Genomic DNA, 14,181 nt, shown 5'->3' on the forward strand with positions numbered 1-14,181 from the left:
ATGATCTTTGTTTATTTGTCTGTTTTCGTCCATACGCCACGTCACTTCAAGATCCTGGTGTTCTACATTGCTAACAGTCTTCTTATACACACTTATATATTTGTTTTACCAACAACGCTTCAAACAAACTACCTTTCCCTTTTTAAATAATTTATATTTCAGATTAAAAAAAAACTGATTTCAAATAAATATGGATTTTTCAATCTATGAAAGTAGAAAGGTGTTTACCAATAATTTATATAAATTAAAAATCTTCACATGAGAACATTATCAGGTAAAAGATTATAGACATTCATCTGGTCTATTTTGGTACTCGCCTCCCGACTGCCACGATGGCAATCAAAGTAAAGGATACCAATCTGACAATGTAGATCTAAAGTTCACCATTTTCTTTCTGATGGAAAATAAAAAGTCTATGCTTCATAGCTATCATCTAAAATTTGATCTGCCTCATCTTTGTTTAAACTGATCGTCTGGCGTTTGTCTGGATGTTGCTGGCCGCTTAACAATGAAAACATTCCATTCTCAGGAAATGGCAATGGTCGGTTAATGACCGATTCCAAGTTGCCTGATATGGTGCCAAGAAGTAAGGAATTGGTATCTTTTGAAAGCTGATGTTGAAATATCTGAAAAAAGCAAAAAAAAAACATTAAATTTTAACTATTTATTTCTATTTAAGTTTATAAAAAAAAAATTATTCTTTAATTTTTCAAGATTTGCCGTTTTCATGATGTTTCCAAAGCAACATTGAATGGGTTTACTCGAAATACTAAATTGGAAGTTTTCTATTTTTTATTTTTTTTTACATAGGAGTCACCACTTATAAAGGCCTGAAAGTCATTCGAGGATAAGGGTTAATGAGTGTTAAGTAATCAGTGAGTTGGTTTTCTTCAACAAATTCTTGATGAACCGACCCCTTAAGTAATCCGATTTACCAAATTACTATGATATTATCCCATTCATTACTGTACACTCAATAAACCTTATCCTCGAGTGGCCGCCGGGCCTTGATAAGTGATGACTCCTATGTAAAAATAAAAGTGTAATTATCGGTAGTGGTGGAAATTGGGTAGAATGTGATTATTTCAGAAGGCGAAAACAATGCTTTAGTATATGTAGCAGATATTAGAATACTCGAGCTAAGAAAACAGCGAATGCAAAATCAATAACTTCAAAAAGCATGTAGGCAAATATATGAAGACGGGGGGGGGGGCTCACACAAGACAGTACGAGTTATCCTGTCCTTCAATCCACTTCATAAGGGGTAGAGTTAGGTAAAATTCAAATAAATCTTGTGTCATTTAAAAGTGAAAACATTCATGCAGATCTCCAGCCACAACTTAAAAAAGAAAAATGTGTCGAGGAATCCATGTCTCCACTTTCATATGTGAAAATCAGAATAGACTGGATTCAGAAGTGTTTGTGAAGAACTTGTTTGGGAAATGGAAAACCTCTTTGTTTATATGTATTATTTGGATTATTCAGATTAAATGTTATTTTCACAACATTTCGGCCAATGTAACCTCCGACCTTCTTCGAGTGTATATTGTTGAACTTGAGAATCTTTTTGCTGAAAATGCCCGAGTTCAATCGAAAGATTTCAAAGTTAAACAAAATACACCTAGAAAAGATGGGAGATTACTTCATCTAAAACATTGTGATAATAACCCTGAAGATGAAAACTAGTTCAAATAATCCACATAATATAAATTATTCTTAAAAATTCAGAAATACCTTTGCAATCTTGGTTTATCTCTGACAAAATGAAGGAATTTGGTTGTGATCTTGGCTCAGAGTAGCTTCTGTTGCTCAGACTCTTAACGGGAAGATACCAGTCAAGGATCAGTTCTTGATACTCAGTTAATTAGAAACTGAGCCATTTTGGTGACCTTCAATCTGTCAAGTCGAAATATTTATTGCGAACTTTGTCACACTATATTTACCTTATTACACCACCACTAGAATTAAAATGGTCAGAGGATGTAATTATCCAATGGTCAGCAAGATCAAGGAAACTTTAGCTGTGATCAAGTTTTGAGATAGATAGGCTCTGCTAGAAAATACAGGTTTTGGTACTAATGCATATTGTAAACCAGACGAATTTAAGCATTCACTCGGTTTATCCAAAAAAACAGACGTGAACGCTCAGGCTTGCCTATAACCTGACGTAAAATGACGATCAGCCAATCAGAATGCAGCAACAAGCAGACGACTTTCGGATAAATGTTGGAAGAGAAAAAAAATAGTTGTAACATAGAGCAAAACACAATTTAGCAACGTTGGACAAACTGCAGCAGACGCCATAACAAGTAGTTATTCGCATACAAAATAAATTGCATGACCTATGGCGTTAAATTAATTATTGGAAAGAGAGGCTCCATAAGCGATGGTTTCAGCTGGAGCTGCATGAGCTCACGGTGCCGAACATGGACCACGTTAAAAACTGGGACTTTTTTCTAGCAAGCACGAATGAAAATCACAAAAATACATTTTTTTTACAATTTTCTTCGAAAAAAAAAAAAGTATAATTCTGCTATATTTTGCCCCCCTCCAAAATATTTTACATTATTAAAATTTGTTTAACAATTTTTGTTTCCCTTTTTACAATTTTCTTTTAAAAAAAAAAATTGCTAGACATTATCTTTTAAAATGACAAAAAAAAATGGTTACATTAAATCCAGCCACCCTACATAAAAGAAGAAAATGTTTTAAAGTTTTTTATTGCAAAGATAAATTGACAAAAAAAATATTACAGTATGTCGTTGTTTTTATTTCTATATTTTCCATTTATTTATTTTTATTTATATTGTAATTTGTGAATTTTGCTATTTTCTGTTTTGTACCATTCATTAGATTTGCTCATCGGCGACCCTTGGCATAATCCGGCGGTTTACATCAAGTTCCTGCCAGAAGGGAAGCATCCGGTCCACAATATGCACTAGTATTCAGGTTTTAAACTCCATAAACTAGAAAACCTCTAATCATATAGTATTATATTATGAGGAAAAATTACTTATTGTTTTTTCCTGTCATTTTGTTGTATTTATTTAGATCTTTCTTAACTTGATGTGTATTTTGTTTGTTTTGTTTTGTTGTTTTTTTTTTTTTTTTTCGTCTATGTCAGTTGATTCAAACAAATGGCAATATTTTCATTTCAGTATAGTTTTTATATGCAAATACTTTTATGATTAATGAGAACATATGCCATCCATCTCCAGGGATAGGCAAACCGTTGGCTCATAGTCATCTGTTATTCTTTCCTTTTGTCATCTGTCTGACACATCCCCTCTTGTACTCCTATCTATCATCTAACCGTGCCCTTCCCAATTAATCTTTTCTTTTTTTTTTTTTTTTTTTTGTACTCGTTTTTTTCACTCAAAATAAGACATATTTCAACTTGGACTTAAGGGATATCATTTAGGATCACGTCTTACAGGAGTTGTGGGGATCATAATAGCAAGATGTCTGTTCACATTGCATTTCAACTTCTGCTTGTCAGTATTGTCAGGGAAGCAGGAAACAGAGAGAATTCAAAAGTCTAGAAATTAAAGTAGAAGGCTTTTTGGCATCTAGGGACCTCAACAGTGAAGAAGTGAGATTTTGTTGCTTGACAAGTTAGGCAGGAGTATATATGTTGAGGAGGCAGAACACATTCCATTAAAGTACTTGTAAAACAAGAACAGGGATGCAACAATTATATTAGATGAAGCAAGAGTTACCAAAGGCTTTAATTGATTAAGCAATATCATATGTTAGGTGAGAGGAACATTTTTGAATAGTTGAGTCACTACCAGCGATGATTTATAAAGGCATATTTGTTTTGCTTTTTTCGAATGGTAATGTAAAGCTCTGCAGAACTGCGTGTATTTAGCAGCCCTGAATGACAAGGCATGGGTTGGTGCAGAAAAAAAGTTGGAGTAGCTGATTGGATTGGGAAATAGAGTAAAACAATCAAGGTAAGGTTACAAAAGGTAGATTTCAAAGTGATGGGGAACATGTTTCCAAATTGTGTCTGAAGGAGTTTAGTGTTATGACAGGGATAGGCAATCGATGAAAGACACAAACCTAAACTACAGGTGGCCATATTGGTTTTCATTATCTATAGAAAAGGAAATGAACAGTGAAAGGCTGAAATGTAGAAAGCAATCAAATAGTTTGTCAAAGGAAGCTAATAAATTAAAACCTAGCAAATTTGGAGAAAATTCCATGGTTAATTCAAGAAAATATCGTTTTTACAAAGGAGTCACTATTTATCAAGGCACAGAGGCTAATCGAGGATAAGTGTTGATGAGCCAACATGGTGATGATCGGTAATGGTGAAAATTGGGCAGAAATTGAGTATTTAAGAGTACGACTCAACAAGAAGTTGTTTACATTGGACTGGAAAATGGCCAGGTTATAGTCAGCTGTGAAGTAGCCATGTGGCGTTGTGTTCTACAGACGGACAGCTCTAGGAAAGAATCTTTGCTTATGGAATTCTCGTTTAGTTTTAGGCACAGATAGAGAGTAAGGGAAATTGTTGACAGTGGTTGTAGTTAGACGAGTGTTTTATTATTGGTAATATTATTATGATTGTAAAGTTTTATTTTTGTAAAAAAATATCTGATACTTTTTTTGGATAATTTTCGATTACAAAAATTAAGGCATATCTTATTCTAAGTTCATCATGAAATAATATAAAACTGGAATATCTCAAAAGTGAAAAAAGAAAAAGAAATCCATCAAAGATGAAGACAGAATATGGAAGCATTTGAAATTAAAATCCACCCCCTCCCCCGGGAAACGAGAAGATCTGAGTGATAGTGATTGACTGTAATTGCCAATGAGGATTAAACAATAAATTCAGTAAGCCAAGACTACTGATGATATTTTGGTTTTCTTCGTCTACAAGTATTGAATAATTTAAAAAGTATTCTTCGGATTATTGGGACCACTTTTTCATTTGTAATGTTATTCTTATAACATTACTAGCCTGTGTGCTTGGTGTTGCCAAGGTGTTTGGAGGTGAGTGTGGACAAAAAAAAAAGTGGTAGTAGGCAGGTAGGCTCGAACCCGTACCGCGAAAGAGGAAAAGAACACACAAAAAAAAAAACGCTAACGTCTTTGCCGTTACGTACATCGCAAAACCGGAAGTGGCGAAGGTTTAAATTAAGGCTAATCAATCGAAAACGGGATGACTTTCGAAAATATCAGCGAAAAAAGCGACCCCTCCCTGTAGAAAAGTGCCCAGTTGAGAGTGAAAAAATTAATGTTTTTAGTCAATTTTTCAATATTTGTCGTCCAGAGGGTCGAGCTTCAAAATGATACTGATCTCGTGAAAATCCGTCGCTTCTGTTGAAAGTTTTAGGCAGACATGCAAACATACATACATTTAAACAAACACGTGAGATTTATATAATAGACTAGCCAGGTTGCCTGGGTGTTTGGAGGTGTGCGGTGAGCAAAAAAAAAAAAAAGTGGTAATAGGCAGGCAGGCTCGAACCCATACCACAAAGGAGGAAAAGGATATGAAAAAAAAAAACGTGACGTCTTTGCTGTTGTGTCCATCACAAAACTGGAAGTGACAAAGGCTTAAATTAAGGCTAGTCAATTGAAAAGAGAGGACGAAGATTTATATTATAGATGGCCGATACAACATCTGACTTTCTTTAAATGCAACTTGTTGAACTAGGAAATTTTTAAAGAATCTCGAATTGAATGGAGGTAGATTGCTTTTGTTCCATCAGCCATGATGGAGTAAAATACTCAAGCAGTTTTTAAAATTTAGTTATTATAGCTTGTAGTAAGGATTGAACCTTCAACCACCAATTCAACAAGATGCACCTAAAGAAGTTCGGAGGTTACATAGGATGGTGTCTGAATAATTCAAATTTTTCATTCTCATTTTGAATATTCCGAAACATAAAACTGAAAAGTGCTGATATGCTATAAAAGAGACAAAGTCCACTAAAAACTTACCATTTTTTGATTGGCTCGTAGTGATGCACTGTGGCGCTGGTTAGCCATGATGACCTTTTCTTGGAGTCGTTTGTTTTCATCTTCCAGGAATTTTAACTGGACTTCATGCATTGATAAATTTCTAGTCAATTCACGGATCTTTTGCAGCTGTTCAGAATTTCTAGAATTTAAATACAGAACAAAAATGTCAGAACATCATTATAAGGTCAATTTGTTTGTTTTTAAATAAACTTTTGTTTTTCAAATTATTTCAAATGAAAAGAGTTCTTGAATGACATTATGAATACAGGGGCGAACTATGAGGTTAGTTTTGCTGAGTTCAAATCCAATCAGAACTATTTCTTGATTCATTGTTTGATTTCATGGCACATCAACCATTATTGAGGTATTTTATCGTTAAACCGTACACATTTTATATATGATTGAATTGTAGATTAATTTACAGAAATTATTGTTTCATACGGCGTCTGAATCATCAGCATCATCGGTTTACTTTTTGGTATGTATTGGATTTATTTATTTATTCAAATTGATTTAAAAGCTAATCTATCTCTGGCCAGATTTTTATTTACCCCTCTTTCTCTCAAATCCATTCTTCAAATAAAACTTTGGAACAACCTCTGTAAACTCGTCATCGAAATTTCTCCACATTTCGATTCTCATCTGATTCAATTTTCTTTTTGCACACAAACTGCTTATCATCTCTCATCTTACCTGTTATTCCACTGCAATTCTTGTGTACACAATGATTACAAGTATCACAAAAAAATTGAGTTGCACCAAACTTTTCAACTTTTTGAGGACTTTCCGGTCTTGGTAACATTCACTCTCAGACTTTTACTTTCCATAATATTCCTCCAAGTCTTTAACTTTACGAGTAGATCATCCATTTTTTCACAGACAAGTACTAAATCATTAGCATAAAGCATCGCTTCAGACAACTCGTACAAGATATTTGGGCTGGTGAATCTGTGTCCCATTTGAAAGTTCTTGATAAATTACATAAACCTATCTGTAATTTGATTGCTCTATCTTTTCTTCTTCACGGTAAACTCTCTCTCACAGGCGCAATATTGCTAGTCTCAGTCTTTTCTACAAATATTATTATAGCATGTGTTCCCCAGAATCATTTGATCTATTCCCTGCTTCCTTTGTTCCAGCTCGCTTGATTCGTTAGTATCAACGTCTCCATCAATTCACTGTTTTATACCTTATTATAATACAACTTCCTATTCCAGTAGCTTCTGCAAGATTGTGGAACTCTCTTCCTGATTGCTGTTTTACTTCTACTTACAGCATTGGTTTTTCAAGACTGAAGTCAATAGGCATCTTCTGCCTTTGCAATAATCTTTCATTCTTGTTAGCTCCTTACGACTTAAGTGGCTTCATGCCTTGTCTCGAGCGATTTCACCAAAAAACTCTTTAAACAATGAAAAGAAATAAACTTAATTCAGATTTTTTATGTAATCTCAAAGCTATCAAGTTATTAAAATTGTTACCAACTGTGCTGCTAATTCTAAAATGATTTTTCAGCATTTCTACACATTGCTTGAACAATCTTCATTAACCATTTACGCAAAGATGACAATACAACACTTTGGTATTCTATGAAAGCTTTATACAGGTTCTTTTTATTACCAGGACATTTGTTTCAGAATAAATATAGCACAAATAGTATTTTACCCAGGCATAAAAACAAACTTCATTTAACTCTGAGTTTTTATTTACTGCTCAGTTATTCTCTCAATTATATTCAGAACCTGATCTATCAACTTTAAACCTCTATAATGACCTTTATCCAATTTTTTGTAGAAGTTCATAATTGTACTAAGATCATCGTCTTTTCAAACAAACTCCAAATCCACTATATATCAAGTTTGAAGTCTGTAGACCAAAATAGACAGAGGAGTTTTGTATCATTTGATTTGTCAAGTCAGTGATCATCACAATATCAACGCTTGAGAATACTGCAGCCTTACCCTTCTCCATTTTACTCACAGCTTCCCATTTATTTCTTAATCTTGGATCATAAACTGCTCTTGCAACTTGGAAATTTTCTCTGTTGCAAACGGTTTGAATAAGACATAGATAATAATTTTATGAGAAGCACGTGTGACATAACACACCGAAACGGTCGCACTGCTAAAACAAACTTGGGGTAATTTTGTCCGATTAAGGCACTTCATCTGTTGTCACTTCTATAAAACTGCATTCATAAACATCTGCTTGAAAATAAAGACAGTATCGATGCCTCTCTTTTGTAAACATCTTTACTAAAAATATTAGTATAATATTATAATCCGAGGGAGCTAGATTAGAATATGCAGGATGGGGCAATATTTTCCAACCGAATTCTCTTAGATCTTTGATCTTTGTGTGAGGATGAGCATTATCATGATGGAAGATGATTCCATTTCTATTGACTAAAGAAAAGCGTTTTTGCGTCGACATGGATGTGAATATTGTAGAAAAACAGAAATTATGTAATAATCAAAAAGAAAAGGTTACAAATTATTCACACATGCTGATGCTGAGAAATATTATAGAAATTAATTAAAAAAACATGACTTCTTTAAGAAAATTTGTACATAATAATTTAAAAATTTTATTTAAATTACAGAAGCATATTTAACAAATAGTTTCATTAATAACTTTTATATTACAAAGTAAAATTATATATATATATATATATATACACACACACACAGATTCACCCACAATAAGTTAGTCCATAATACATTGTAGTCTACATTGCACTTTAGAGAACCTAGTGTTGGTTTTATTAAATTATTTTTATATCATGGCTTGAATTTAAGTTTAAAATTCAAAAGTAAGTATCATGGTTCAATTGTGCCCTAAACAGAAACATTCATTTCGATCACACTCCTGTCATATCAAAGAACCTACTATTTATTTTATATGCTGGGTCCTTCTGCTTATGCAGTGATAAAACTTCTCAAATACACTTGTAATGTTTGGCTACTCTCAGATACATAAAGGATATTTGTGTGAAATTTCCTAAAAATAGGTCTGGCCATTTCAGAGTCCATACGGAACGATCTAACAAACACAAAGTGTCTTTATATATATATATATTAGTATTATGTCAGGTCATGTTATATGCTACTGGTACCATGTAACCCAGTACTACCTGTCGGATCACCAGCGACTAAACTGGTACCCCCACCAAACTTGTTTGGTGAGGACGGTGGCTAGTCTTCCTGAAGGATTAAAAACAAGACCTTGCAAAGGGCGAATGAACCCTTTTTACAAACACACAAACACACAGACGACTGAGATTTATATTATAGAAGGCACGTTGTGCATATGTGTGTGTGTGTGTGTGTGTGTGTGTGTTTGTTTCCTATGAATGCTGAAACAGTTGAGCCGATTTTTTTTTAATTTCACACAAATGTACTTTGTGCATCTGAGAGTGTTCTTAGGTTTTGTATTGAAATGCCTTTGATTATTATAGAACATCGATAATCAAAAAATTCCAATTGACGAAAGAATAGGGTCCCTTACTAGAGCAAGCAATCAATTGATTTGATTGAAAAATGTGCGATTTCACTGAAATATATAATTTAAATGAAAGTCTTCAGCGTTTCTTACCTTGATAAGTTTTACTTTGTTAAAATCTACTCTTTGATAACATAATCATATAAACTAGATTACCCGTCCCACGACAGGTAAAATTAATTTCCTAAATAGAACAGTTTTGCATCATTTTTATGTAACCTTGCCAAGATTAAACTCAAGATATGTGCTGCTAAATTTTATATTTAGAACTTTTCTTCATATTTTGCTCTGAATACACTACATGATTTGGATTCTAGAAAATGTCTAAAATTAAAAACTTAAGCTTATGGGGTCTAAAGAAGAAAACTAACTTCAGGGAATCTGGCTTAATTGGTGATTAATGACTATTGATCAAATTTAATGTAAATCTGAAATATTTGAATTTTCAAATGGAAGATTGTGTCCATATAATTCCTCCCTAAAAACTTTTTTTAAAATAAAAGAAACTGAAATTTAAGGAATGTTTATGAATATTTATTATTAAAATTTCACAAAAAATACAGATATCATAATTTTCACAAAGAATTCCACCCAGTCTCTGCTTTTGTTACATCAAAATAAATTTAATTTAATATAGACCATATTGCTTACTCTTTCATTCAACAATAGTGTTTTAATATTAATAATGATCGGTTAATGAGTTTAGGAGTGAAACCTATATATAAAAATATATAAACATATAAGCATGCTTAACTTTATATACAATATGAGATAAAGTTGCAGTTCCTGTCTGTTCACGAATTCTTCCTAGGGTTTTGGAGATACACCTCTATAAACATATTCTAAAACGCTATTACTCAGAATACATATACGAGTATAAAAGGGCGTATAGCAATATCGTGTTGTAAAAAAAAAATTAAAATGCTAATTAGGATTTCAATGCATAAAGCAGAAATGCACAGTGATCCGCATTGATTCTTGAGAAACACCGGGATGCTTTAAGGAATTTTGATTGAGTGAAAATTATTTCAATAACTGTCATTGTACTTGCATTTCCTCATTCTCAATCATGTTTGAGCCCACCTCAAAAACTGAATATCTCTATCTTCATCTCTATTTATATATAAACTAGTGAGGGAGGGAGGGAGGATGCCCGGCGTTGCTCGGTCGTAAGATACGGTTAAATAAAGAAAAGAAAAACAAAAGAGACTTGGGTGCTATCTTATCATGTTATTAAAAGAAAAAAAATGCAGCGTAGTGAGTGCATGTAAGCAAGTTAAGAATTTTAAAATATATGAGAGAAAACGTTATTAAAAGAAAAAATGCTGCGTGCTCGGCACGAACTTGCAAAACTTAAGTTCGTAAGTGAACACATTATCGATCGGACCATAATGACACAGACGTTATCACGTTGTAAATTTAGCTTTTTAAAATGAAAAGTGCCCTTTTTTGGAGAGCAAGAATTCCTTCACATTAAAAACTGACTTTGTGTTTAATGCTGCCCCAGTGGGAAGGCATGTAAATAGAGATTAGATACAACAAAGAATAGTTATTTCTCTTGAAATTAGTGGCCCATTTGACATAATACTAAAAGTTTTCGCTAATGGACCGGGAGATCAGAGTTCAATCCTCAGTCAAGTCATACCAAAGACTTAAAAAAAAAAAATTGTACTTGATTTCCCTCTTGCTAAACATTCAGCATTATAAGGAGGTTGGAATCAAGGTCAATTGGAGCAATGCTGGAATGAAACAGAGTCCTCCCATACATTTTGGTGTAGCAGCTGATGAAAATGGAGCCTTCGGGTCGCCCTCGACTATTGTCGACCACTTGGATTTTTTTTTTTTTTTTCATTTCTTTTGATTCTATATCTATCTTGGAAATATTCCTTCGAGGGTGAATTATTACTGGAAAATGTTTAATCCAGAATCATATTTTTTTTCAGTTAAACTGAAATTTAACAAAAGAAAAAAAATCTTCATCACTCTTCACTACCATATGAAATTCTTGAAGCAACTCGTGTGTGTGTGTCAGAATGATATTGAATGCTAGGAAAACCATGAGAAAGCAAATTTCCAGTTCATTTAAGATAAAAAAAAAAGAAGTCAAACTAACATATACCCTATCATATTGATACAATGTTGCATCCTTTTGCTTATTTTACAAGTACTTCCACGGAACATAGTCTGATGGATTTACTACATTTGTACGTCTTGTGCAACCAAAATACCTCCAAGCTCCAACTGACTAGCATCAAAATTTCATTACTTCAATGTAGATGCCAGATTTTCTACCCTATTAGTTTCTTTCCTCAGATTCCTTGTCATTGGAATTCCTGCTTTTCTCCCTGTTTCCCCAACCGTACCAACATGCAGAACTTTAAATGTAATGTGTAAAAATATTTTGACAACCTCTATAAATCTTGCCCTTATAACAGTAGTCCCTTACACTTCAGTGGCATCATGTCTTGTTTTTGGTGAACGAAAGTTAATTTTAAAAAATAAAAGAAAGATATCTTGATTTTTTTTTTTAATTGCATCTTCACCCCAAACAAGGCACAATGCCATTTTGACGCAGGGGGTTACTATCGGGGACATAAGTTTCAGGGATATTATGTAGGGAGTTGAGTAGCAAGATGACTGTTCACATTACACTTGACTTGTGCATATTAGTACAGTCGGGAAAACAGGAACTTAGAGAGTTCCAGGTTGTATTATTCTTTGTTGATTATAGAAAAAAAAAAAAAAAGAAGAAAGCCGGTTACTTGCTAAGGAGTTCCCTTCGATCTGCTGAAAGCCTTTTGTAGGTGCCGTCCAGTTCTTGGCGTAATTCATGCTCTTTGGTGAACATTGATCGTGCAACCAGAAGGTCTTCTCTCAGGTGAGATAATTGTTCTTTAAGTTGGCTTCGTTCTTGGTTATGCAGTTCCCTGAAACAGAAAAAAAAATCACGATACACGAAAGTTGAAGTCGGCAATTTACATAATTTCAATGCATTCATGTATTGGAATATTTGTACAAGCGTTGTTATGAATATAAGTAAATGCGCAAGAATAGAAAGTTTTCTTGATAATTATATAAAACATGCATTGTACGAGGACATATTTATTTGCGGTGGCTTTATTTTATGGTATGTAAACACTTATTGGATCATATAATCTATATATCTTTAAAAGTGAGAATGTAAATGTGTGAACACTTCTCAACCTATACACTCAACGAATTTTTTATCTACAAACTTGAAATTTGATATGTAGGATATTCAGAAATATGGAAAACGTTCTAATTGGTTTTCAATCAGAAAACAGGCTGCTAAGAGGTCAAAATTAAAAAATTGGTACTTGGGTGTCATCAGACTTATCTGTTTGTTAACTGTTTTATGACTGTGCATGCATGAATCATTCACAACAGCTTCTTTTTGTTAAGAATAAGTAGGTTTGAAAACACTTGTAAAGTCGTATCAAGCTGGCATAATGGCTATCATACTTGATTCACTGTCTTTAGGTTTTAGTTTTGATCACAGCTTGAGTATTTTTTTTTTTACTTACAAGAAGTGAACTGTTTAAAAATTTTTTTTTTTTTTTTACAAGGAGGTCACCACTTATCAAGGCCTGGAAGCCACTCAGGGATAAGGGTTATTGCATGTACAGTACGTTGTACGTTAGTGTTGAGATTTCATAAAGTGTCTACTTAAGGGGGCGGTTCATTAGGAATTTGTTTACATTGGATTTGAAGACAACCAAGGCAGACGGAACAGAGTTCCACTGGCGTGCTGTTCTAAGAAAGAAGCTTTGTTCATGGAATCTACGTTTTGATTTAGGCACAGATAGAGAGTGGGGAAAATTTTTGACAGTGGTTTCAGCTAGACAGGTGTTTTTCGTAAAAGATTGGCGAGGGGGGACCAGAGATTGGAGCTCAGACGAGCACTTGCCATGGAAATAACGGTAAAACAAAGACAGGCTCGTAACGTCTCTTCTGTGGGAGAGAGGTTGCAGGGAAGAGAAAAGGGCATCCCCCACTAAGCCACAAAGTCTATTTTGTACTCTGTCAAGGCAGGATAGGCTATTTTTAGCAGCTCCTGCCCAGATATGGCAGCAGTATTGGAATCCTTGGATGTACTTGGCTTTTATATAAATAGAGAATTGCATCAGTAGTGAGATATCTTCTGGAGCGGTAGAAGGAACCCACCATCTTTCCAGCGACCTTGGCAACAGACTTGATGTACGTGTTCCATTTCATATAATACTCTCATGTACATGTCTCAGTTTCTTTCCATTATTTTTTTTTTACTTCATTTTTTAAAGGAATTTACCATCATGTTTAATACCGAGTAATGCAGGATACATCTGCTAGTTATGTATATGTCTATAAAAGTGTGTGTGTGTGTGTGTGTGTGTGTGTGTGTGTGTGTGTGTGTGTGTGTGTGTGTGTGTGAGGACACTTCTCAACCTATATACTCAAGGAATTTTTGATCTATAGACTTGAAATTTGATATATAGGTTATTCAGACATGGGGAAAACTTTTTAACTGGGGTTTCATCCAGAAAAAAGGGCTGCTAAGGAGTAAAATTAAAAAATTGGTAGTTGGAAGTCTTTTATGTTTGTCAACTGTTTCACAAATGCGCATGAGTGGCCATAAAACATGGCAGCTTATTTATGTTAAGAATAAGTAGGTCTGAAAACATTTTGTAAAGATCATGTCAAGCT

The 14,181-nt window shown here is 33.8% G+C and overlaps 1 protein-coding gene across 2 annotated transcripts in view; it reads right to left on the bottom strand.

Moving 5' to 3' along the window:
* Positions 1-228: 228 nt before the first annotated feature.
* Positions 229-14,181, bottom strand: part of LOC145290401 (uncharacterized) — a 179,332-nt gene continuing 165,379 nt past the window's right edge. Inside the window, exons 24-26 of one of the 2 annotated variants that reach the window (XM_080136484.1) lie at positions 12,240-12,404; positions 5,959-6,118; positions 229-626 (exon numbers count right to left, since the gene is read on the bottom strand). In XM_080136484.1, coding sequence (XP_079992610.1) covers positions 414-626; positions 5,959-6,118; positions 12,240-12,404 — 538 coding nt within the window. In that variant the 3' untranslated portion in view covers positions 229-413. The remainder of the gene's footprint in view (positions 627-5,958; positions 6,119-12,239; positions 12,405-14,181) is intronic. The other variant, XM_080136486.1, reaches the window with a different exon arrangement.

Source organism: Euprymna scolopes, chromosome 2 (assembly GCF_053919585.1).
Source record: "Euprymna scolopes isolate OS-2025 chromosome 2, ASM5391958v1, whole genome shotgun sequence".
NCBI lineage: Eukaryota > Metazoa > Mollusca > Cephalopoda > Sepiida > Sepiolidae > Euprymna > Euprymna scolopes.